The sequence below is a fragment of the Schistocerca piceifrons genome, chromosome X (assembly GCF_021461385.2).
Source record: "Schistocerca piceifrons isolate TAMUIC-IGC-003096 chromosome X, iqSchPice1.1, whole genome shotgun sequence".
Lineage (NCBI taxonomy): Eukaryota > Metazoa > Arthropoda > Insecta > Orthoptera > Acrididae > Schistocerca > Schistocerca piceifrons.
In genome coordinates, this window is record NC_060149.1 from 608,039,303 (window position 1) to 608,063,653 (window position 24,351).

At 38.4% G+C, this 24,351-nt stretch overlaps 1 protein-coding gene across 2 annotated transcripts in view; it reads left to right on the forward strand.

Annotated features, from left to right (window-relative positions):
* Positions 1-16,149, forward strand: part of LOC124723166 — a 246,139-nt gene extending 229,990 nt beyond the window's left edge. For both annotated transcript variants that reach the window (XM_047248365.1, XM_047248366.1), the window contains 2 exons: positions 5,641-5,987; positions 15,954-16,149. In XM_047248365.1, coding sequence (XP_047104321.1) covers positions 5,641-5,987; positions 15,954-16,080 — 474 coding nt within the window. In that variant the 3' untranslated portion in view covers positions 16,081-16,149. The remainder of the gene's footprint in view (positions 1-5,640; positions 5,988-15,953) is intronic.
* The last annotated feature ends 8,202 nt before the right edge of the window (positions 16,150-24,351 follow it).

The following is a 24,351-nucleotide window of genomic DNA, read 5'->3' on the forward strand; positions in this document are numbered from 1 at the left end:
GGGCCAAACAAGCAGAATCACTAAAATGAGATTTAAAGAGCACCTTGAAGCACTTTGCTAGAACAGCATAAGTAAGTCCATGTTTGCTGCTCAAATTGCCAAGGAGAGACAGTCTGGCAGTCCAAAGAAGCAGCATGTGTGACTGTACCCCATGCAAAATGAGCTGTGGCATTGTTGTGGAATAAAAACACCTCCTTGGATATCTTCTCACTATAATTCATTTTGGAAACTTCCTGTGACTTTTTCAGGAGGTTTTGGTTGTTGGTTTCTGTGATGGCTTACCCCTTACAATAGTAATCTGTTAGCACCATACTGTGGCAGTCCCTAAAAATCTCATCATCAACTTGTACAGTGCTTTGCCTTTTGCACTAATAGCGAATCCCTGTGCTTCCATTGCTTGCTTTGCTCATTTGTGTCTGCATCATAGTGATACACCAAGCACTCGTCCTTGGTGATTAGGTTGCTAAACTAGATATTTGGATTGATGTGACACAGATGCCCACCTTTGTAGCTGAATTTGCTAATGCACAACTGCTTGTCACACTCAGCTAGGAGGTCAGTAAATTCGAATCCTGGTGGTGGACGATACTTTCACTGTCAGTATTTGGCTGCCTCAAAGTCCCTAATTATCAGTCTTTACATCAATGTCCTGGATTAAATTCCAAACCTCTCCACAGTGTCTCACGAATTGAGGGCATGTGACACTATTGATGGTGATTCATCCATCAGATAGGATTGTTTAGTTTGGTGGCATCCTTAATGCTGTTTGCAACTAATAGGCTATCTGCCAGCATCAGGTTTCCCTCTCTCTCTTCTCTCATCAACATAACAGAACACAAACATAACAGAACACAAACATAACCTCATCTCCAAAAATACACTTTTGACCCAAGTCTCACATATTCACAAGGAAAGGAGCCATTGTACGTGGTGAAATAACACCCTTTCTGCTAGGGATCTGAACCCATCCTGTTGGATTTCCCAGCCAACAGCACCATATAACATTTACATTTTTACCTGACACAAATGTGACATTTCCACTGCTGCATTAGTTTGATGGGCTTGTTGATTTATGTGAGCAGCTGCAACACCCAGAAAAGCAAATATAACTTTATGATGCACACATAAGAAAAAGTTTTGTATCACCCCGGTTCCCAGAACTCCTGAAGATAGACATTGACTGTGGATATTCTATCACAGACACAGTCCCTTTGAATGTTCAGAGATGTCACTAAGCCTGCCCAAAGATGTAAGCAACCATGCATGAGCAGTGCCTATTAGATGGAGGAGGTCCGATAGCTAATCAGTTCCAGTCATTCCACCAGGAAGGAGGAGGTACATGGCTCATGTTTTCTGTAGTTCAATCATGCCTAGATGGTCAATACAGCAGTTTGATCACATCTGCATTGTCACTTTGTGTCAGGAAGGGCTCTCAGGTGTTTCAGACTGAACCAAAGCAATGGTTTTTGGACATGGAGGAGATACAGAGAGACAGGAAATGTAAATGACATGCCTCACTCAGGCTGCCCAAGGGCTACTACTGCAGTGGATGACCGCTACCTACAGATTATGGCACAGAGGAACCCTGACAGCAATGACACCATGTTGAATAATGCTTTTTATGCAGCCACTGGACATCTTGTTATGACTCAAAGTGTGCATAATAGGCTACATGATGCGCGACTTCACTCCCAATGTCCACGGTGAGGTCCATCTTTGCAATGACACCTTGCAGCACGTTACAGTTGGGCCAACAACATTCTGAATGGACCGCTCAAGATTGGCATCATGTTCCCTTCACTGATGAGTGTCGCATATGCCTTCAACCAGACAATCGTCGGAGACGTGTTTGGAGGCAACCCAGTCAGGCTGAATACCTTAGACACACTGTCCAGCGAGTGTAGCAAGGTGGAGGCTCACTACTGTTTTGGGGCGGCATTATATGGGGCCGATGTACACCGCTGGTGGTCATGGAATGTGCCGTAACAGCTGTATGATACTTAAATGCCATCCCCCGACCATTAGTGCAACCATATCGGCAGCATATTGGCAAGGAATTCGTCTTCATGTATGAAAAATCATGCCCCCATCTTGCACATCTTGTGAATGACTTCCTTCAGGGTAACGACATCACTAGACTAGAGAGGCGAGCATGTTCTCCAGACATGAACCCTATCGAACATGCGTGGGATAGATTGAAAAGGGCTGTTTATGGACAACATGACCGACAAACCACTCTGAGGAATCTGTGCCGAATCGCCGCTGAGCAGTGGGACAATCTGGACCAACAGTGCCTTGATGAACTTGTGGATGATATGCCGTGACAAATACAGGCATGCATCAATGCAAAAGGTCATGCTACTGGGTATTAGAGGTACTGGTGTGTACAGCAATCTGGACCACCACCTCTGAAGGTCTCACTGTGTGGTGCTACATGTAATGTGTGATTTTCATGAGGAATAAAAAGGGCAGAAATGATGTTTATGTTTATGTCTATCCCAATTTTCTATACAGGTTCCGCAACTCTCAGAACCGAGGTGATGCAAAACTTTTTTTGAAGTGTGTAACTTCTTCTGGACAACTCCTATTATCTACAAATTTCTATTTAAAAACTGGTAGCCAGTATATAAAAAACTTGAAAGCGACTTGTTTTTATGTATATTTGCATAAGTAGTGCTAGTGAAATAACATATTCACTGATGTTAACACTAATCATGTATACATATCCTGTAACTGACTTGCACCACATCATTTTGAGAAAAGAATCATTCAAATTATCTATGGAGCATATAACTAACTAACCAGTGGATGGCAACATTTATGATGTTGAAAAGGTTTAAAACTATTCTGTGACTGAATTTAACTTTTTCCAGTATCAATTTGGGTGTGATATGCTGTCTGGCTGCACTAGAGTCTACACTTCTCTTATGATTCCTGATTCTTTACAGACAGGTGGTCTGATATTTCATTTTTTGTCATTCAGATTAGTCTAACACTCTGACCACACTGGAAGCATCCAAACCACCTAACATCTCGGCCATACGATGCTCTGTTGATATTGTACACTTCCATAAATGTAGCATGGACTGCTGTAGCACTGATCCCCTTCAAATTCAGAAAATTAATTACTGCAGTATACTTGTCTATCAGCGGGCTACACCATTTTGTTTTGGGCCTTCTAGCTGGGTGCTACAGTTCTGAGGCACAGGGATACCAGTGTGTGTACCAGGACTGAAAAAATGTATCTGTCAACACACACACACAATTAATTGTGTAATTTTTTTTCAGTGTGATAATTAAAAGTTTATGACTACTCTTCTTAAGCTAAGGGCTGGTCACTACTGCTACTTCGCTATAATCATAAGCTCTGAGCATGCTTCAGTGGTCCCTATTATGTATGTTGGAGGAATGTGTGTGACAGAGAGCTTGGACCTTAGCTTAACAGCATGGAATGTGATGATAACATGATTTAAAAAAATAGAAGTAAACCCAATCTCGTAATGTGCAATGTGCCAGTGTGGTATATTTCTGTTGAGGCAAAACAGACATTAATGATTGAATTCTGGGCAATAGACATCAGTTGTATTATAATTGCTCAGATAATGCAGGGCTCAGTATGGATCAACTTGTATTTCCCATGAATATCAGTGATCTGGTAAAACATCAAATCTCTGACATTCCTGATGCCAGAAAAAGATCCTGCAAGAACAGGACCAATGCAATTGAAGAGAATCATTCAACATGATAGAAGTGCAGCCCTTCCCCAAATTGCTGCAAATTTCAATGTTGGCCCATCAGCAAGTGTCAGTGTGTGAACCATTCAGTGAAACATCATCGATATGGGCTTTTGGAGTTGAAGGCCCACTGGTGTACCCTTGATGACTTCAAGTCACAAGCTTTACACCTTGCCTGGGGGCGTCGGTACTGGCACTAAACCATTGATAACTGGAAACATGTTGGCTGGTTGGATGAGTCTTGTTTCAAATTGTATCGAGCAAATGGACGTGTACGGACAACCACAGGAATCCATGCACCCTGCATGTCAGCACGGGACTGCTCAAGCTGGTGGAGGCTCTGTAATGGTATGAGGCATGTGCAGTTGGAGTGATATGGGACCCCTGATATGTCTATATACAACTCTGACAGTTGACACACACATAAGCATCGTGTCTGATCACCTGCATCCATCCTTGTCCATTGTGAACTTAGGAAATTCCAGTAGGACAATGCAACACCCCAAAAGTCCAGAATTGGTACAGAGTGGCTCCAGGAACACTCTTCTGAGTTTACACGCTTCCGCTGGCCACCAAACTCCCCAGACGTGAACATTATTGACCATATCTGTGATGCCTTGCAACATGCTGTTTAGGATAGAGCTCCATCCCCTCACACTCTTATGGATTTATGGACAGTCCTTCAGAATTCATGGTACTACTTCAGACATTAGTTGAATCGATGCCACATTGTGTTGCAGAACTTCAGCATGCTCACGGTGGCCCTACGCTATATTAGGCAGGTATACCAGTTTCTTTGGTTTTTCAGTGTAGTTTTATAAGATTAATAATAAAAAACTACCAGTACATACATTGTATATTAAGTAATTTTTAGTCACGCCAAAGGAATGTATCAGTTTTTACTGTTTAGGATCAGAAATATTATGTCTACAAACACGATTAACTTCAGTAGTCATTATGGACTATGTGAACAAATTGTAATTTTAGATGTAGATTTCCAACGTAAACATACAATATATTAGATAACTAGTATAATTTTAATATAGTGTATGCAGATGTTTCAAAGCAAATTGAATCCCTCTATTATTCAGTCATATCTCTGACTACATTGTCTGGATTGATCTTCTGAACAATACACTGTATGAAGTACAGCACTGCATACAATTTTGTAGGGACTGGAGCAGATGAAGCTCCATTGTACTCCATTGGCTATTAAAACTGCAGCACCAGGAATGATAGCAAATAACTAAATTTTTATTTATTGTGCATACATGTTACAGTAGGAAGAATACTTCATTAAATTTGCAGGTGATTTGGGAGAATACAGGGTGCAAAATTTAGTAATCAGAGCTGTCTCCTCTGGCAGAAACAGTGACTATAACCCATGTGGCCATCATCTTCACTAAGCTTAGATGTCATTCCATGCTGGTTCTACTTATCGCTCATCAACCCATGACCAGATGTTTTCAGTGGGTGGGAAATCTGGTGAACTGAATTGCCATGGCAACAACTAAAAACACTCTGTATATAGGTTAGGATGCCACTGCAGCATGCAGTCTTGTGTTATCCCATTTAAAGGTAATGCCATGGGCACCACAAAAGGAGGGCACAGCCACTGGCCTCAGCACATGAAAAATGTAACAGTTGCTGTTTGTGTTATTAGTTATGTGAACTGGAGCTGATTGTGTTGTGGACATTAAGCATTGTGTAGCATTAAGCCAGGTGCTAGGCCCACCTGATGATGACAAATAGTCTGCTCAAAACTTCCACACATCATTATACTCCTGAGACCATCAATTTTATATTCACATGACAGTTGTGTACATAAAGTATGGGCATCACACACACATACATAAAAATCACCATGACCTTTAAATTTTAACATTCATTAATTTTTTTATTACAGGCCAGTGGGATGAAGAATGACATGTCAACATCACAGAGTATGACTGATATGGCTCACATGGATGCCTCAGAAATGTCAGATTCACAGAAGAATGTTGAACCTTTGTTCATGGCAATTGCTGGATTTATTGGGATGGCAGTGATGTACATAGTTTCAGTACTGTTTCTACCAAAATTTGGTTCTCTAAGATCACGTGAAATTGTTGCTCTGAAAAGTGCACCTGATGATCTTTCTGGCTTAACAAAAGTTGTTTTTGAAGCTTTAGACGGCAAGGACTGCAGTGAGAGGATAATATGTGAAATAGGCCAGACCATCCGAAGAATGCAACTGGACAGGAAATCAATAAGGTAATTATAGTTGAGGTTCCAGAAATGCTTAAGTCCAAAACATTTTTGTAATTCATAGATAAAACTTGGAATATGTTAATAGTTTCAGTGACATTGGTTTCAGTGACTTCCAGAAGTCGTCAATCCTCCTCCTTCCCTGTATGTACATACTAGAAATCTGTAAGTGTGTTACAAACAATTTAAAAGACATACACGAACATTTTAATACTCATGAATATGATAAAATACTAAAGGAAAAGCTTCAGGTCAGTCAGTAAGGACTTCAGTCTACAAAAATTCCATAATTAACAATGGCATACAAATTTATAGTAGTCTTCCACATAGGTAAAAATCATATCATTCATTCATTCTCTTTTTGCAAAACCTTAAGGACAGTCTGATTAGATCATTGCTTCTATTCAGTAGCAGAATTTTTACAACATTTGTGATACAAGAAGAGACTTGAAACAAGACAGTGCAGCTACTGCAAGTAGAGCAAACTCTTTAGTGGATGAAGCTAAATTCTTTGTATCTACTGAAATAATACTGTATTTTTATTGTGTTGTGTTGCGTTACTGTTTCGTTATGTGCTTGTTCTGTGTCCCACAATCTGGAAAGAAGTTTTGGGTGAATGAATAAGTAAATAAAATAAAGTGTTTTGAGACACCACTGAAGAGCACACAGCATCCAAAGTGACTAAGATTTGGAATTTCTGAACTGAATTAAATAGACGGCACATTCAGAAATCAACAGATAAGAGATTTTTTGAGAGTTTTCAGCTTGGTATGAAACACAGAGAAACAGTTAATTAATTAATGTGGATGTCTTATTATGTTACAGGGGGGGGGGGGGGGGAGGAGGCGAGCTGACTACTTTTTGTTTAAGATTTCAGTAGTAGCTTCCACAATCTCAGACTACCTGACTATCCAGTAAGCTAATATATTCCACCAATAAGCTAATATATTCCACTTTGTCAACATTGTGATGAACTTAAGTGAGAGTTAATGAAATAGATTTCTTCTGTAACTGATTGAAGTTATCTCTGGATGATATAGAATATAACATCATATAAAACAACCTTTTCCCCATTATACCCACTCCATTGCCTTCTTCATAAGTGCTATACAAGGTGTACCAGGAGGAATAATCAGTATTCAGGAATATGACAGGCATGCTCATTTGAAGCAAACAACTTCATATGGACATGTGTCCTATTCTGAATGGTTTCTGAGATAGAAGACATTTAATGTAAATTTGTTTTTGGGGGTCATGGAGGCTGCTACCCTCATTAGGGAATGTACAGAGGCACTCAGACAAGCAGCACAACATGTTCTTCCAGGAGTGTACAAATGCATTAAAGTTGATGGTGGGATATTTGAACTTTCATCATTATTGTACAACAGCTGTAATGTGACATGCACAATAATGTATGGAAGTGAATGTGTTAAAAATACATATTTTTCAATCGATACTTTGTGAAATGTATATTGTAATGTTTAGACCTACTAACTGTTGTACATGAGTATACCTAAGAATTTACTGAATAATACATAAAGTAAAAAACAATGTACATTAAATGTGTTTTATCTCAAAAAAGAAAAGAAATCATTGGAATAGGGTGTATGTTCACACGAACATTTTTTCTTAAAATGAGTGATCCTGTCATATCCCTGTATATTGACTGTTTCTCCTGGCACACCATGTATAGGGTGTAGTACAGTATGCTTAATTTTTGAGCTTTACCTCACTTTTGAAAAAGTTAGTTTGTATTTGTCATTTCAGTCGCTGAGGGCCCCAGCGGGAATATTACTTTCCAGTATCTAATTTATTTCATTCATTGCTTGCAAAACTGATTACTAGCTATACCAGTTTCAACTATGTAGTCATTATAAATAGCCCACTGGTCACGCAATATTTAGCATCATGGCTAGGCAGTTGAAACAAGTGTAGCCACTACAGAATTTTGTGAGCCTCAACTGAAATAAACTATATAGTTAAAAAAAAATTACATCAGAAATAGACAACTATAAGACAAACTGGTTGAAAAGCAGTAGATTGGCGAAACCTTCATTATACTTACCAGAATAATTCAAAAACTTTTTGCAAAATTTTAGAGGCTTTATTGAATTTTTGATTACACTGGATCTCACAAACTAGACTATTTTCAGTTGTTAATATGTTACACTACATAGTTGCATTCATCTTTCTGCTTTCACTTTATTTTTTCTTACCTCAGTGAAATATGATGCCCGTTCATCACACCAATCCAATCCCCCCCCCCCCCTATTTTGCCTCTCTTTTCTAATTTTATGTTAAATGTTGTTCCTTCTGTTTGTCTTTTTTCTGTGAATTCTTTGTACTGCTTTTTTCTTTCAGGTATTTATTATTACTTTTTTAATTTTCTTTTCTTTACTGTTCCACATGAAAATTTTGGTTCCAGAAACATTTCATTGGTCACTCTGAGCTGAATTACTCTTTCTTCCCTTTGGTATGAAACTGGTTTGATTCATTTGTAACACTTTTAATTCATTTTTTGAGTCAGTTAATAACAGCAACAGTGTTTGTTGTCCCTTTGATTCATGTAGCATTTACTCCATGGTATTACAATGTTTAAGCACACAGAGATACATTGTTCCATGCTGCAGTAACACTAATTCTAAGTTCAGGTTTGTCATATGATGTAATTCACCCTTTTTATTACACACACATTTCTTTTCATTAATGATGGGAATGCTTAACCTTTAACACTGCAGTGACTTGTGTATATTAGTAAATAGTAAAACAAACAGTACAACAATGAACACTGAATGTTCCTTCACCTGAAAAGCAAATAAATCAAATGTGAATCCATTAACATCTACATCTGAGTTAATTTATCTTAAAGTGATGGACATCTTCCCAACACATATGCATGATTATGGAGTAAACTGGGAACAGTTTGTTTGGTTAATGCAATTCTTCAGCTCTCCCCAGTGTATATGATTTATGAAAAATACTTGTGTGTGTTGCAGGATTATTGTGAAAAACACGAAAAATATTTTGACAACAAACAGAGTTGTTATTATTAGGTGCACTAGTTGGCTGATGCCACTCTGGAGTGGTCTCACATATTCAGAGACAGAAAACACAATTGACAAATTAGAGCAGCTGAAAATTATATTAATCAGCATTGGTTTAGCAAACCAGCAATTCCTTGTGCTCTCTAACCTGTACCAGTGGGTAGTAAGAGACCACCAAGGAGGATGCAGATAAGCCACTATCAGCTACACTTATATCGTATCACGCCAAAATGAGATCAGTACCGGGCAGCATGTGTTCTCAGGTTGAGAATGTCATCAATAGCATCTGTCATAAACCAGCCAAACAATCAGAGCATTGGAGACTGAATGTCACTGGACACATATTTGAAACATCGTGACAGATTGATTATTCAAGAAAACTGCTTGACAGCTGTACACTCCATTGATTTAGATCAAACAAAGATGCTGGGTTGGACCTTTAACTACAGGGACTCAGTCATATAAGAAGCCACTGTAATAAAAATTGCTGAAAATCTTAGTAAGTGGCCTTTCATAAGGCCTGGAATCTTGCTCTGCCAAGCCATATTGTGCAGTCAAAAACTTGCCACCCTGTTCTGTATTGGTGTTGTGTTTTCACAGCTCTGGGGATATGGGGGATGTATGGTCAGCATTCAGTAATAAAATTATAAATGTCAGATAACTAAACAGAAACTAACTGAACAAAATGGATGTTCCACAGCTGTGGATGGTGGATACTGTGACAGTAAGCTTGAGCATAATGCTGAAGTATGAACCTAGAGCAGAATGCATAGGTCAGTGCTGTGGTGTGCAGAAGAAATGGGAAATATAAACAGATATAAACTGAAATCACTTTAGTGTCTTTGTATCAGTCTAGAGTCTTATGATAACTCAGTCTGTCATAGAAATATGTGCATGCCTGCAACAATAACTCACCATTCACCTCAGAAATTTTGTACAGTGTACAGTATTTGGCTTACTTTTACTTTTGGTCTATAGCTCATCATGGTTTTGTCACTATGTACATTTGAAAGTATTGTGCAGCTTCCCTGAGTCCGTTACTTCTTTACATTGTTATAATAGATGACTGTAACTTATTATCAAATTGAATTGGCTGCATTCTCTCACTGATTTTATGTTAATGCCAAAGTAATGATACTGTTTGTGCAATTTTGTTATCTAACAATGATTTACCATATCCTTGAAAGATTGGGGCAAAAACACTTCCAATGGATGGCTCTTTAAGACAGACTGTTTCTTCTGGAGTGCCTGGCAGTTGGGAATTTGTGGGTAGAGATGGGAAGGAAATGAAAAACAGCTGTTGCATGGTAGTCGGGATACCAGAACTATGCTGTATTGTGCTGTTTTGGCTGAGTTCCCCACGTGTAGGCAGGGGTGGGCATATGGTTCATCTATGCTCAGAACAAGGTGTGAATGAGGTACAATAGTACTACTTCACAGATGGCCTGCAGGTAAGCTGATTGGTGCTTATGGCTGTCAATGCCCTGTGGGATAGAGTTCAACATCCCGTTTTAAGGTGATGAGGCCAGTGTCACTCCACATATTTTTCTTTAAAATATATATACAGTTGAGTTTTAATTTCTTGAGTGTCCACAAGTGGCATGTGCAGGCCCCACTTTATCTGTTAGCTCTCTGCTGAGTCATTTAAATTTTCTCAGGTATCACAAGACTATGTGCACCAATGCAACCATTTCATGGAATGAGGCACTATATACATAGTTAATAGAATGCTGATATTTCTTTGAAAAAGAAGAGACAGATAAACAGACTCTCCCAAGTGTTATAATATGTTCACACAAATACTGAATTGCAGAATTACAGCAAAAGACACTAAACTATTTGCAAGGAACTCTTGTACAGAGTATGCTACAAGGAAGTCTTTCAAATTTTATTTGAAAATCTTACGTGTATTGCCTACATCCTCATTTGTGTTAGAGGTCAATTAGAAATGAATACCACTCTACATAAATTAAGGAAGTGTTATACAACTGAAAATCACTTTTCTGTCTAGTGTTGATTAAACAGATGTTGTAGTGTCTTTTGTATAAGCCCAGGTTATTAGAACTGACTGTTTTAAGAAACTGGGTCACATTTTGGAGGAGGCAGGGTTGAGATTCCTATCCAGTCATCGAGATTAAGTTTGCTAGAATTGCTCTTTTGAAAAAGAAAAGATGTGATGAGTTTGTGTTCTGTCTCTAATAACCTGTTTGTCAATGAGACATTAAACTCTCAATTTTTTTTTCCTCCTTTGATGCATTATTATCTAAAAATTCCATGGCACAGTATTTGTGCTGTAATATTAGTACTTGAACAGTGACCTACATAAACTTTGTAAACTATCATCTCATCGACAAATATAATTCAGAAAAGAAACCCCCTTCTATATTTAGTGAAAGATAGGTAACATTTATCAAGAAAAACAGTGGAAGAAAATTAGTACTGTATGCCCCTCCATCTTACCCATTTCCCGTCAACTCTTTAAAGACATTAGCCATAATCAGAACAGTTCCCTTGTTAGGTGACAATTGAGGAATACTTTCTGCTACTTATTCCACTCAGATATTAAAGGAGAAATTGATTAATTTTTCACATAACTGTGCAATAATGTAACTTATGCCAAAATGGTTCAACAATAAAATGCTTCTCTTAAATCAAACAAGATACCTGCTGCCCTAAATGTTTTATTTGGTTCTGTGTGTACTTCATACGTCTGCTGACAGGGGTCTGCCAGACCTGCAACAGGCTTGTCAGTGGAGGAATGAATTAAAGCTTCTATTGAAAGCCCTTTTCTGCAGCCATATTATGAGGCTCACAACAAATTGTGCACTCTGAGCTCCGTTACTGTTCTTTCATGGATCACTTCTCTTCTTATCATACACCTGGTGAATCACGAATGAACATTGCTCCACAGAACTGAAGGACAAAATAAATAAAGTAACCTAATGTATTAACTACTTGGTAGAAATGAAAGAAATAGTGGGAGCATGTTGCAGAGATCTCCCAGCCGAGCCCAAAAAGTTGGACATCAAATCACATGTGGTCGCATGACTATAATGCCACAACTGAAGGAACGAGAAAAGACAGTATTTATCAATCTGTGAGCAGTTACAGTGCACTGTGGTTGTGTTCGTCAATACAACATGGCTGAGAGACAACATCTGGATGATGTCACATGGAAAAGAATCATTAGGAAACTGGAAGATGGATGAAGTGTGGTGAGTGTAGCCCAGGAGTCTGGCATTGCTCACAGCATCATTTCACTTGCATAGGGAGCACTACGGACCACTGGCACTGCTGCCCAAAGGAGATGAGGTGGTTGACCTTGGTCAAATACAGCAGCAGATGACCGTACATTGTGCAATAGACAAGAAATGACTCACACCAAACAGCAGATGCAATTGCAACCACATTTAACAGGACTGCAAGGCACACTCCATAGCGGGATGACGTGGTGACTGCATGGGGTGGTGTCTTTGCCCAGTGACCGGTATGTTGTGTTCCACTGACACCCACATATTGGTAGCACTGTTTGTAGTGTTGTCAAGAGCTTAGGCACTGGACCAACGAGGAATGCGGTTGTGTGCTCTTCTCAGATAAGAGCAATTCAGTATGGGAGTGAATCTTGGTGTACTGTCATATGGAGAGAGATGGGAATATGTAATGCACCCAAGAACATTGTTGAACATGATCATTTTGGTGGTCCAGATGTTATCAAGCAAGGAGCATAATGTTGCATGGATGTACTGACCTCCAAATCTTTGAACTCAGTAAACTAACTGGTCGACATTATCATGATACTCTACTCCTTCCCCATGTGCATCTTTTCAGGGTTACATTTGGTCCTGATTTCATCTTTATGGATGACAATGCATGACCGCATTGAACAGTGGAGGTGGAAGACTCTTGGAATGAGGAGATATTTGATGAATGGACTGGTCTGCCAATTTCCCTACCTTAAATACCAGTGATTCCATGTGGGATACACTGATTAGACATACTGTAGCACATTCACATGCACCAGTGACTATCCAGCTGTTGTCAGTCCCACTAGTGTAGGAATGGAATGCCACGCCACAAGAATTCTTTACCTACCTTGTGGCCAGCATGGGAGGACATTGCAGAGCTTGCATTGCCACGTGTGGTGATCACACAACCTATTAACTACCATGTCCTGCATTTTGTAATGTCCAGGGGACCATCATAAATTGCAGTGACTTCAGTGTAATTATTGTCTTTAAATACAAATGTCATTTCTGATCATTTCATTGTGTATTCCCTCAACTACCTTCTGTACTGTGCAGTAGCAGTTCTTTCAAGCTATGTTACTTGGCAATGGCACATCATGTGGAAGCTACTTTTGTCCTTAGGTTTTGCATTTCACTGTATTCATTTTCCAAATATCCTGTTTTGTCACCACCCTGTCCTGTCTTATCACTCACTCTGTCACGCCATATCCCTCCCTGCCCCCTCTCATGTTCCCTGATTCCCATCCTATCATCTATCATACCTCATCGTGTGTCATTTCATCCCCTACCTTGTGGCATCTCATCTTCCATCCAGTCTTGTATTATCTCCTGCCTCCATCATCCTGCCTCCCCCCTTCCTGCACTGGTCACGCCTTGATCCTCTTTACCTTCTCCTCCTCTGCACATGATATTAATGTGTCTCACAACAATGTTACATGTACTACATGAGCAGTTAATCCAGCTCCAGCCTTATCACAACAGAACATACACCCAATGATAATTTATGATTTTACTCTAAATATAATTTCCTGTACTCAGTTTCTACACTGTAGTATTGATATTTCTCAGTTTTCAAGGTGAAGTCTTATTACCAGAACAGTGAACTTTGCCAGAGAAGCTGTTTTCAACATTCAGAATAGTCACAACTGGGATGAAAGAAACCTTCATACCAAACAATCTCATGGATTTCACACATATTTGGCACCAATATTTTTTATTTTATTTTAATTTATTTTTCTTATTATCAAGTTCTGTGGGATCATACAAGCAAAAGCTACTTATTCGTGAACTGAGTCAATATTTAGTTTACAGATTGGTCATTACAAGATTTGTAAACAAGAGAATTAAAGAATTGACAAAACATGACAAAAAACCTGAGAGAATGTTAAAATAAGTAACACATTATTGAGAGAAGTTCTGAACTACAGTGAGGAGCTTCTGTACAGATTAAAAGCAATGTGCCACAAGAAAACTTATCAACTGGGATTTTTGTACTTTGGGATTATCACTCACTTTTCTCAGTTCTGCTGGAAGCCTACTGAAAATGAAAGCTACTGAATAGTTAATACCTTCATGTAAAATGCTTAAGGAAGTGTTATCTAAGTTTGAAGTTTGTGAACTGACACCACAGTCTGAATATCATTTTTGAGGCTAAGAAAATTCTTGACAAGTGCATAGAGCTGCCTCAGAATAGAACACAGCACATGATTATGGGTGAAAATAAGTAAAGTAAACAAGCCTCTACATTTCAGTGACAGGGCATATTATTTTTGTGATGAAGGTAGTAGCATTGAGTTTCTGCACAAGATCTTGATCATGATAATGATACTCCCATGTGGTGATAAAATCTTGCTGTACAGCCTTATCCCACACTAAATGGATTGGGGGTACCTGATTTTTATGCAATAACATCCACTGGATGAAGAAATGTGGCTTCATTCTGATGGCACAGCAGCATGTTTTGCAGTTCATCCAAACCTGTTTCAAAGGAGCATTAGAGGAGAGGTGGCTAGATTATGGTGGACTGCATTCTTCTTCACAAGGTCTCTAGAGTTTTCTCCTATAGACTTCTTATGGTGCATCTGCAAAGGGTTTCTTATTTACAAGATCATTGTGGAGTTGTAGGAAGGCCTGGTACCTCAAGTTATACATCTTCACTAGAACCTTGGTCATAACAACAATGTAAACCTCTTGAATTGTTCCCAGTGGTCACTGCTTGTGTATGAGACTGACATTGATTCTGATGTTACTCTGTGATCATTACACATACAAGTAATTTCAACTGTAAGAAAGAAAAACACTAGTGTTTATAGCGACAACTGAAGACTTAACACAACATTGCCACATGTTCATACATATACATGTACTCATTTTACAGCAGGTTCTTATGATTACAATTACTGTCTTGAAACTATTAGAGGAATGGTGTATTGTTTTACTCATAAGTAATACTGATTTCTTGCATTTCATGGAATACAGAGCTTCAGTACATAAAAACAGTTCAAAAGTAATAATTGTGAAATACAGGTCATGCTTTGCATTCTCAGTGTATGAATATTTCTTTGTACAGTGCTTGCAATGAACTTATCTTTATGCATTCATTTCAGTAACTCTTTGAGATGTCATCTACCCATAAATAAATACTTTGCAGCAGAATATATTTAATAAATTAGTAGTTAAAAGAACTATACATTGTAGTTCAGAGGAAAATGTTGGTCTAAGCTGCAACTAAGCAGAAAGTTTAAAAACTTTCTGCAAACTAAGAGTGGCAGTAGATATTGTTGCAGAATGAAAAGTGAGACTGTATTATCCTCTTCAAGACAGGCATCATCAACTGATATTTATTATCATGAAGTCCACACCAGATCATCAATATAAAATGAGTAGTACGTTATGTAAGACTGATAAACTGGAAACGTAAAAACTCAAATCCGTTTTTACATATTGAATAATATGTGGTCACTGGACTGAACAAAAAAAAAATATGCAGTATATTGACTGTAGCTGATGTGAGGGTGTGTAGTAATTGTTTTAAAGTAACTGGATGACATGGTTCATATATTTCATATAGATCCTTCTCCAGTAAAATAATTTTGACACCAAATTGCGAAATTACAGCATAAATAATTATGTAATGAGTTACCAGTATTCTTAATAATAATCTAAATATGTTTTGTTTTCAGGGTTATGGAGCTACTTCTTCCTCCAGGCCCTGCTAAACAATTACAAAAAATCCGGCAGGCAGCATCTAAGAGAGAAAAGTGTGCATTCGTGCAATGCAGGTTGAAAGCCAGCAAGAAAACGCGATAACAACTTTTTTTGGTTATTTATAGGCATTAAAATTCTATTTATTTCATACACCATTCATCATATATTATACCAAACATTCTATGTATATATGTAAAAACTACTTTATTTATTTATAAAAAAACAGTTTAAACTGAAACTTGTTTCATTTGAGGTATGAGATTACAATACAATGTGGAATTCAATTAGAAGATGTATTTTATTCATTTTCTACTGTACCATTGTATTCTGCATCAAGAAAGGAAATGAAAAAGGCAATAACTAAAGAGGAATACATGAGGCATAAAAGTGGAGATTGGTTCTATTTTAAAATATCAGTGAAGTAAAACTGTTCTGCTAGCCATCCTACTACAAAACAAACTCTATACATATTACTATGATTTTCATTACTTGTGAACACAAAGAATGCTCAGAGGGGCCTACACATGCACCTGTTTGTCAGCCAACTGATTGACTGACCAGCTGAGTAATTCCAGTAAAGCAGCACACATCCGGATTGATTTCATTCGATGGTTACATGGCACCCTGCTTGTATCACTGGTTTCAAAATGTTTAACTTACGTTCATTGAGGTTATGTTCAATGAGATTCCACTTGGTATTACACAGAAACAGAAAATGGGATTTGTCTAGGTTGTTTGATAGCTAACAAGCACAAGAAAAAGCCAAAAGAGAACTGTGGGCAAAGAAATGGATAATGCAAAGTTAAAAATTCACTCATGCTGTGTTACTGATACTTAAGGAGCTAGAAGCCCATGAGTTTTGGAATTATTTAGGAATGGATGAAGCATGCTTTTTGGAGCTGCTGAATGTCATCAAATTTTAATATGTGACAAGAAATAATACGAAATGAAACTTCCTGGCAGGTAAAACTGTGTGCCGGATTGAGACTCGAACTCGGGACCTTTGCCTTTCGCAGGCAAGTGCTCTACCAACTGAACCACCTAAGTAAGACTCACGTCCCGTCCTTACAGCTTTACTTCTGCCAGTACCTCATCTCCTACCTTCCAAACTTTACACAAGCTCTCCTGCGAACCTTGCACAACTAGCACTCCTGAAAGAAAGGATATTGCGGAGACATGGCTTAGCCACAGCCTAAGGGATGTTTTCACAATGAGATTTTCACTCTGCAGCGGAGTGTGCACTGATATGAAACTTCCTGGCAGATTAAAACTGTGTGCCGGACCGAGACTCGAACTCAGGGCTTTTGCCTTTGGCGGGCAAGTGCTCTACCAACTGAGCCATCCAAGCATGACTCACACCCCATCCTCACAGCTTTACTTCTGCCAGTACCTTGTCTCCTACCTTCCAAACTTTACAGAAGCACTCCTGTGAAGTTTGGAAGGTAGGAGACAAGGTACTGGCAGAAGTAATGCTGTGAGGACGGGGCATGAGTCGTGCTTGGGTGGCTCAGTTGGTAGAGCACTTGCCCGCAAAAGGCAAAGGTCTCGAGTTCGAGTCTCGGTCCGGCACACAGTTTTAAATTGCCAGGAAGTTTCATATCAGCGCACACTCCACTGCAGAGTGAAATTTTCACTCAGGAAGAAATAATACATTTGTGAGGGAAGCTGTAAGCAGTGAGGAGTGGCTGTTAGCTACATTATGGTCTCTTGTCTGCTGGCAGAAGTTACAAGGACCTGAAATGTAGTGCAGTTGTATCACCACAGTTATTATCTAAAATGATTCCTGAAATCTGGAACATGTTTTATAGTTCCCTGAGGAAATATGCCATGGTAAGGCAAAGCAAATAAAATATGATGTTCATATAAACTTTATTGATTTATTCATGTAGGTTGCACAACATACATCCCTTATAATTATAAGAAGCTCATTTCAGATTGGAAGAACAAAGACCACAAATGGTGGCGGCCACATCATCTAATACATGCACCAACATGTACATAAGAAATGAAGCATTTAGCTACTGTAATTACTGCATTGCTCTTCATAGCAGAAGGCATAGCAGTGGGCTCGATTTAGGGAAAAAAAACACTTCTAACAATGAACCTGATATATTTATATCTAAATCAATAATAAAACTGTAAATCCATCATGTATGTCTGTTTGTTTGAACATATTAATTTCCAAAATTGTGAGACAAATTTTGATAGGGTTTTCAGAGGTAACTTGAGCATACTGTAAAACAACATATAGGCTATTTAATTAAAATCAGCTCATGGAAAGGAAGGTACAATATAACTCTTTGAAAAAGCTATTTACTCTTCTGACATTTGAACTGTATCATACTTGCGAAAACACTTTTATTGATTAATATCTTTTATATAATTAATATGTTAAATGTGATGAATACAGTCATCATACTAATATTATTAAACTTGAAAGTAACTCTGCCTGTTATGTTTTCACCACTAAACTTAAATCAATTTTGATGACATTTGGTATGGAGATACCTTGAACCATAAGGAAAAACATAGGCTACTGTATAATAAAAAAATAAAAAAAATAGACACCTCAGAGTCTTAAGTACGGAATGGAACATTTTGTTTACATCAGTGAACATAAACTGCATCAGCTGTCAGGTGGTGATGCACAGTGAAAGAGAGAGAATACCATAGAGAGGCAACAACATGACCAGAGTGAAGGAAATTGAACAGCCCCCCATCATGTTTCCAGGAATCAAAAGAAAGAGACATGAAATAAGATAGAGACTAATAATGCCTAAAATAACTATGAAATAAAGTTCAACTGTTAATTTTAAGTAGTTACTGGCAGAAGCAAAATACCACAGATAATGATGAATGAACACTTGACATACATCATCTTTCAACAATTACCGTAACACATCCATACAAATACTGCAGTCCTAGACTGCATGAAATTAACAATAAGAAGAAATAGTCTGGAGTATTTAGTTTAGTTTCAGTGTTTGTGTGGTATAATGCACCCTTCAGTATACATAAGGCACATCCAATAAAGATAAATTCCAAATCTATTGGAGATATGTGTAATACACAGGTTCGGAACAACAAACTTAAGAGAAAAAAGTTCTGGGAAAAGTTTGATTTCTTATAAATTGTATTTAGAATATGGTTAAATTTGTATTTGAAATAAGTGGAATAACCTGTATGCTATGTGTATTAAATATGTAAACTCTGACTCAGGGATTGAGTACATTATGACCTAACCCACCCTACTAGTTGGGTATAGAATGAAGTTGTTGTATGATTATAAGTTTATCAGATTAATACTTATGATGCTGGCTAGGTGAACCAGCTTTCTCCTGAATTAGTTTACCACCCTCTTATTTTATAGATCCAGACTTTGCAAAATGACTACCCATGTATAAAGTCATACAAAGTTTGTTTCACAGAATAAATTGCACTTTCTCATTTACATACAAAGTGCTCCTATCATAATCTGAACCTATAACTTCAAACAAGTAACTATCTGTTAACAGTAAATTACAGACTTTTCACATCTGTAGTGCATATTTTATAATGTGAAATCATGCTTCATTAAAAATTTCCAGATAGCAAAAGAAAAATGATTATTGGAGTAATGTGTATTGCAACTGTCAGAAACTTAATAACTTATTTTATTAATCATAAAAAAGATTTGCTTCATCATACCTTCCATCCAACAACTACTGTAAGTTTTCAGTCACAATAAAAACTTCTTATCTTGTGCTACTGACATTTCGGAGATGTTATGAAGTACAATACAAGCCTTTGTCCGTCTTCTCCACTGCCACAAATTTCTTGGACTATTGTATGGCTTAAGGTATATTCCATGGAGAATTTAGATGAAACAAGCTCTGTTATAGAAGTAAACTAATACATCAACATATGCAAAACACTGAAGAGTTACAGAACATGTAGATGTATACACACAAACCTTCAATCTTTTTCAAGATGTGTGCATGCATTTATACTTTGAACACACAGCAGACACAATTCCAAAGAGGAATTACGCAATTGTGTAATCCATACATGAAGTCTCTAGCTTTCAAAACAATTGCAGAATTACTTGCAGAACCATGGCAGCTAGTAGTATGACATGGTACCAGAGGAGCACTAAATAACGTGACACAGCCTCTCCATGTATTCACTACATCTTTGTTCCCAACCAACCAACCAACCTCAAGAAAAACCAGTGAGTTGGTTGACCAAAGCATTCACATACACACAATTTGTCAATTGGTTGGTTGGTGCATATGTAGGACCTTAAGCAGTACCATATAGAGCATATTTCCATAGTTCCATCAGTGGTCTTCAAAGAATTCACAAAAGACGGTTTACATTAGTGGTGTGTATTTAGTGGACATGCTATTTAACCAGTAAAAACTAGAAACAAAGGCAAAACTAATGAAAGCAAAGTTTAATAGCATTGCTTACATGGATTTACAAATGTGATGTTACACAATATTTTTGGATTATTAGTTGTGATTATATACGATTCTCAGCAAAATTTCTAAGTTTGTGCTCGCTATAAATTATGATTCAGGCAACTGGAAGCTGCAGCTGGAGTTCCTGCAAATGCAGCTATCTGTCACAGCCTGTCCACCAGGTCCCACTGTGAGGCAACTGCTGGCCTTGGTGTGAGAGCAAGTTATAATTTCTTTTCTGATGCTGTGGAAAATGTATCGGTACTTCTGATTAAGATAAATGACTAAAGACACATATGGTATAGAGTTTCATGTTATCTCAACACCTGAAGTAGACTTAACAGCTTATATAATAAATATAACTTACTGGTAAAGGTCAATTCACACTAGCCATCATGTTGACTCACATAATGTCCCTCAAAACATTCTGCAGTGTATTTCAAATAATAGCATCCACACTGACCATCATCTCACATCATGGCAATCCACAGCTTGTGGTCTAGTGATTAGTGCTTCTGCCTCTGGATCATGGGGTTCCAGGTTCCATTCCTGGCCAGGTTGGGGACTTTCTCCACCCAAGTACAGGGTGATTTTGTTGTCCTCATCGTTTCATCATCATTCAGGAAATGGCAAGACTGGAAAGTGGAATGACTGGGAATTTGTACAGGTGCTGATAATCATGCCATTGAGTACCCCATAAACCAATTATCATCATCATCACCATCATCACATCACAGCAAAATAAAGGTTTCTTGAAAAGGAAGTTTTGATGGCTGATATCATCAAACATTGTTGACCACATGACCCTGAAGCTCATTTCCTCCTGATACAAAGCCATATTCTCATTTCCATACTTTTTTCCATTTTACTTTTTGTGGTTGATAATAATTGTTTTGATAAAATAATTCTTTTGATAAAGTTCATAATTTTGTATTAAATGATGAAAGACTGACTGAAGTAGTGAGGCAAGAGTCTGAATTGTACGATGTGAGCATACTCAATTACTTGCCCTCTTGAACACATATAAAGTGGGTTTTTATACATATTGGCACTGTATTTAATGTTTTACAATGAAAGGGATTGCGGTATGGCTGTAACTTGAAGTGAAAAAAGTACTGTGGGTAGAACTAGACTGATTAGTGCAGTGGAGTTTATTTGTATGTTGTCAGGCATATGTAATATTTGGTAAAGAAATGGACTGAAACCTATAGACATTGCAATAGTGTCAAAATCCTTTTTTTTAAGTATATATCAAGCAATGTATTGGAGTTGTTTGTTTAAATATGTGTTTGTGGCAGGATTATTTACAGTTAAATAGCCCTTTGAATTTGGTGTGAAACAGTTTTGCAAGCATCAGTGGTCAATATTTATGTGGTTTCATTAGCTAACTCTAGTAAAAATAAGGAAATTGAACTATTAAAAGCCAAGTACAAGACGTAAAGAAAACATATAAATCTTGAAGGGAAAGTTGCTGAAGGAGATATGACTGTTTGCACTGGTCTGACAACTAAACTAAACCTTAAACAGACCAATTTTTCAGGGGTGTGATGACAACTAATAAAACTGTAATCATTTTAGTAATTCTAGGTGCAGTTTGATATAACAAATAAAAACATTGGTGCTTCGTCTTTCTAAAATATGTGTAAAACACAGATTCCTCTTTCTCGAGATCCTTGTGTAGTGTGTGAAATTATTCTTCTGTACCACATTATGACATTTCATGGACACACACCTTTTTTGCAATTGGTTCATCCTTCAGTCTTCCTCCTCTAACATTCAAGCTACCCTTGCAAGCTGAAAACCATTTTAGTTGCATAAACGTTGTTTCTGTACAAATGTGGAGACTCCAGCATCCATATATATAAGGGGTGTGGCAGCGTCCATATTATGATATTAAAAACACACCATCAGGCAGTAACTGTAATTTATTTATTACCTCTTATGTCAATTAATAGTTAAAGATATGCCATTTACTAATGTGTAAGTCATTGTCCATTTTGTGGATTACTTTTTGAATATGACTCCTGTCAAATGATGCCCCCTCTGCACAACACATTCATCTAGGCAGTGTTAGAAGCTTTCCATAACTTGACGTAAGCTATTCCCTGGGATATTGCTGATGGCAGTCCTGATGCAATCCTTCAACACAGGTATGATGGCACAATGTGTTTGGAACACTTCTTGCTTCAGGTAGCCCCAAAGAAAAAAGTGTGCACATGAAAGGTCAGATGAGCAAGTTAGCCAGGAAATGTCACCAAACATGAAATTACTCTACCAGGAAATGTCAGTCATAAGAAATCCATGCAAATTCTGGCTGTATGCGAGGTTACTTTGTCTTGTTGAAACCATAATTGTTCCACATCCACATCAACTATACCTAAGTGTGGAAGAACAAAGTCTTGCAGCATCTTTACCTAACGTTGACTGGTGACAGTTACAGCCACACCACTGTCATCCTCAAAGAAGTAAGGGCCAATAATCCCAAAGGAAGCAACTCCACACCACACTGTGACACAAGAACTGTGCAAGGGCTTAATGTGCAATTCATGTGTGTTTACATCACTCCAATAATGCATATTCTGTTTATTCAGTGAACCACATAACTCGAAATAAGCTCCATCTGACAGTAGGATGGTGTGCAACATTTGTGGATTTCTGCGAAGGATATCACACATTGTTAAGCAGAATGTTTTGCATGAAACCCAATCGCGAGGCCTAATTTCCTGAACAACATGCAGCTTATATGGGTGAAAATGGAGATCTTCATGCAATATTCTCCTGAATAAATGATCAGACATATGCACAGTTTGTGCATGATGATGAGCAGATTTTTTTGGGCTATGCAATAGTGCAGCATGAACATTTTCCACGGTTTCTGGTGGCTGCACAGTTCTTTCACTTCTTCCTGGTTTGCCATTGCAAACTGAACTTGTTGTTCAAAATGCATGTACCCACCTCACAATGGTCCATCCATCTGGAACTTCCCAACGATATCCCAAGTTGAAATGTTGCCAAAATAGATGCTGGGTAGCAATAACCGAATCGTTATTCTTGGAATAACTTTCAACAGCAAAGGCACGATGCTGTGCACTCCACCACTCCATATTGCTGTCACACTCAAAATGGCAGCTCATTAGTACACGAATGCGGCACTAGCTGGCGTACTTTCCTGCAGTATGTCATTGTACTACATAAGTCAAATTACGCTATGAACGCTGCCGCACCCTGTATGTATGACCACCTACTTAATAGCTGGTCTGTCCACCTTTGGCACAGATAACATTGGCAGTCCATCATGGTATGGAAGCAATGAGGCCTTTTTAGGTCGCTGGAGGGAGCTGGCACACCACATCTGCACATACAAGTCACTTAATTCCCGTGAATTCTGAGGGGGCGGGGGGGGGGGGGGGGGGAGGGGTGATAAGCTCTGGTGCCATGTTCAGTCACATCCCAGATGTGTTCAGTCAGGTTCAGATCTGGCTAGTTGGGCGGCCAGCACATCAACTGTAAATTACCACTGTGTTCCTCGAACCACTCCATCATATTCCTGGCCTTGTGACATGGCGCATTACCTTGTTGAAAAATGCCATTGCCACTGGGAAACATGATCATCGTGAAGGGGTGTATGTGGTCTGCAACCAGTGTAGGATACTCCTTGGTCATCATGGTGCCTTGCACAAGCTCCACTGGACCCATGGAATCCCACATGAATGCTCCTCTGAGCATAATGGAGCTGCCACCAGCTCATTTCCATCCCTCAGTACAGGTGTCAAGGAGCAGTTCCCCTGGAAGGTGATGGATTCATGCCCTCCCATCAGTATAATGAAGGAGGTATTGGGATACATCAGACAGTGCAATGCTCTGCTACTGTGCCAACACCCAGTACCAGTAGTCACATGCCCATTTCAGTCATAGTTGCCAATGTCGTGGT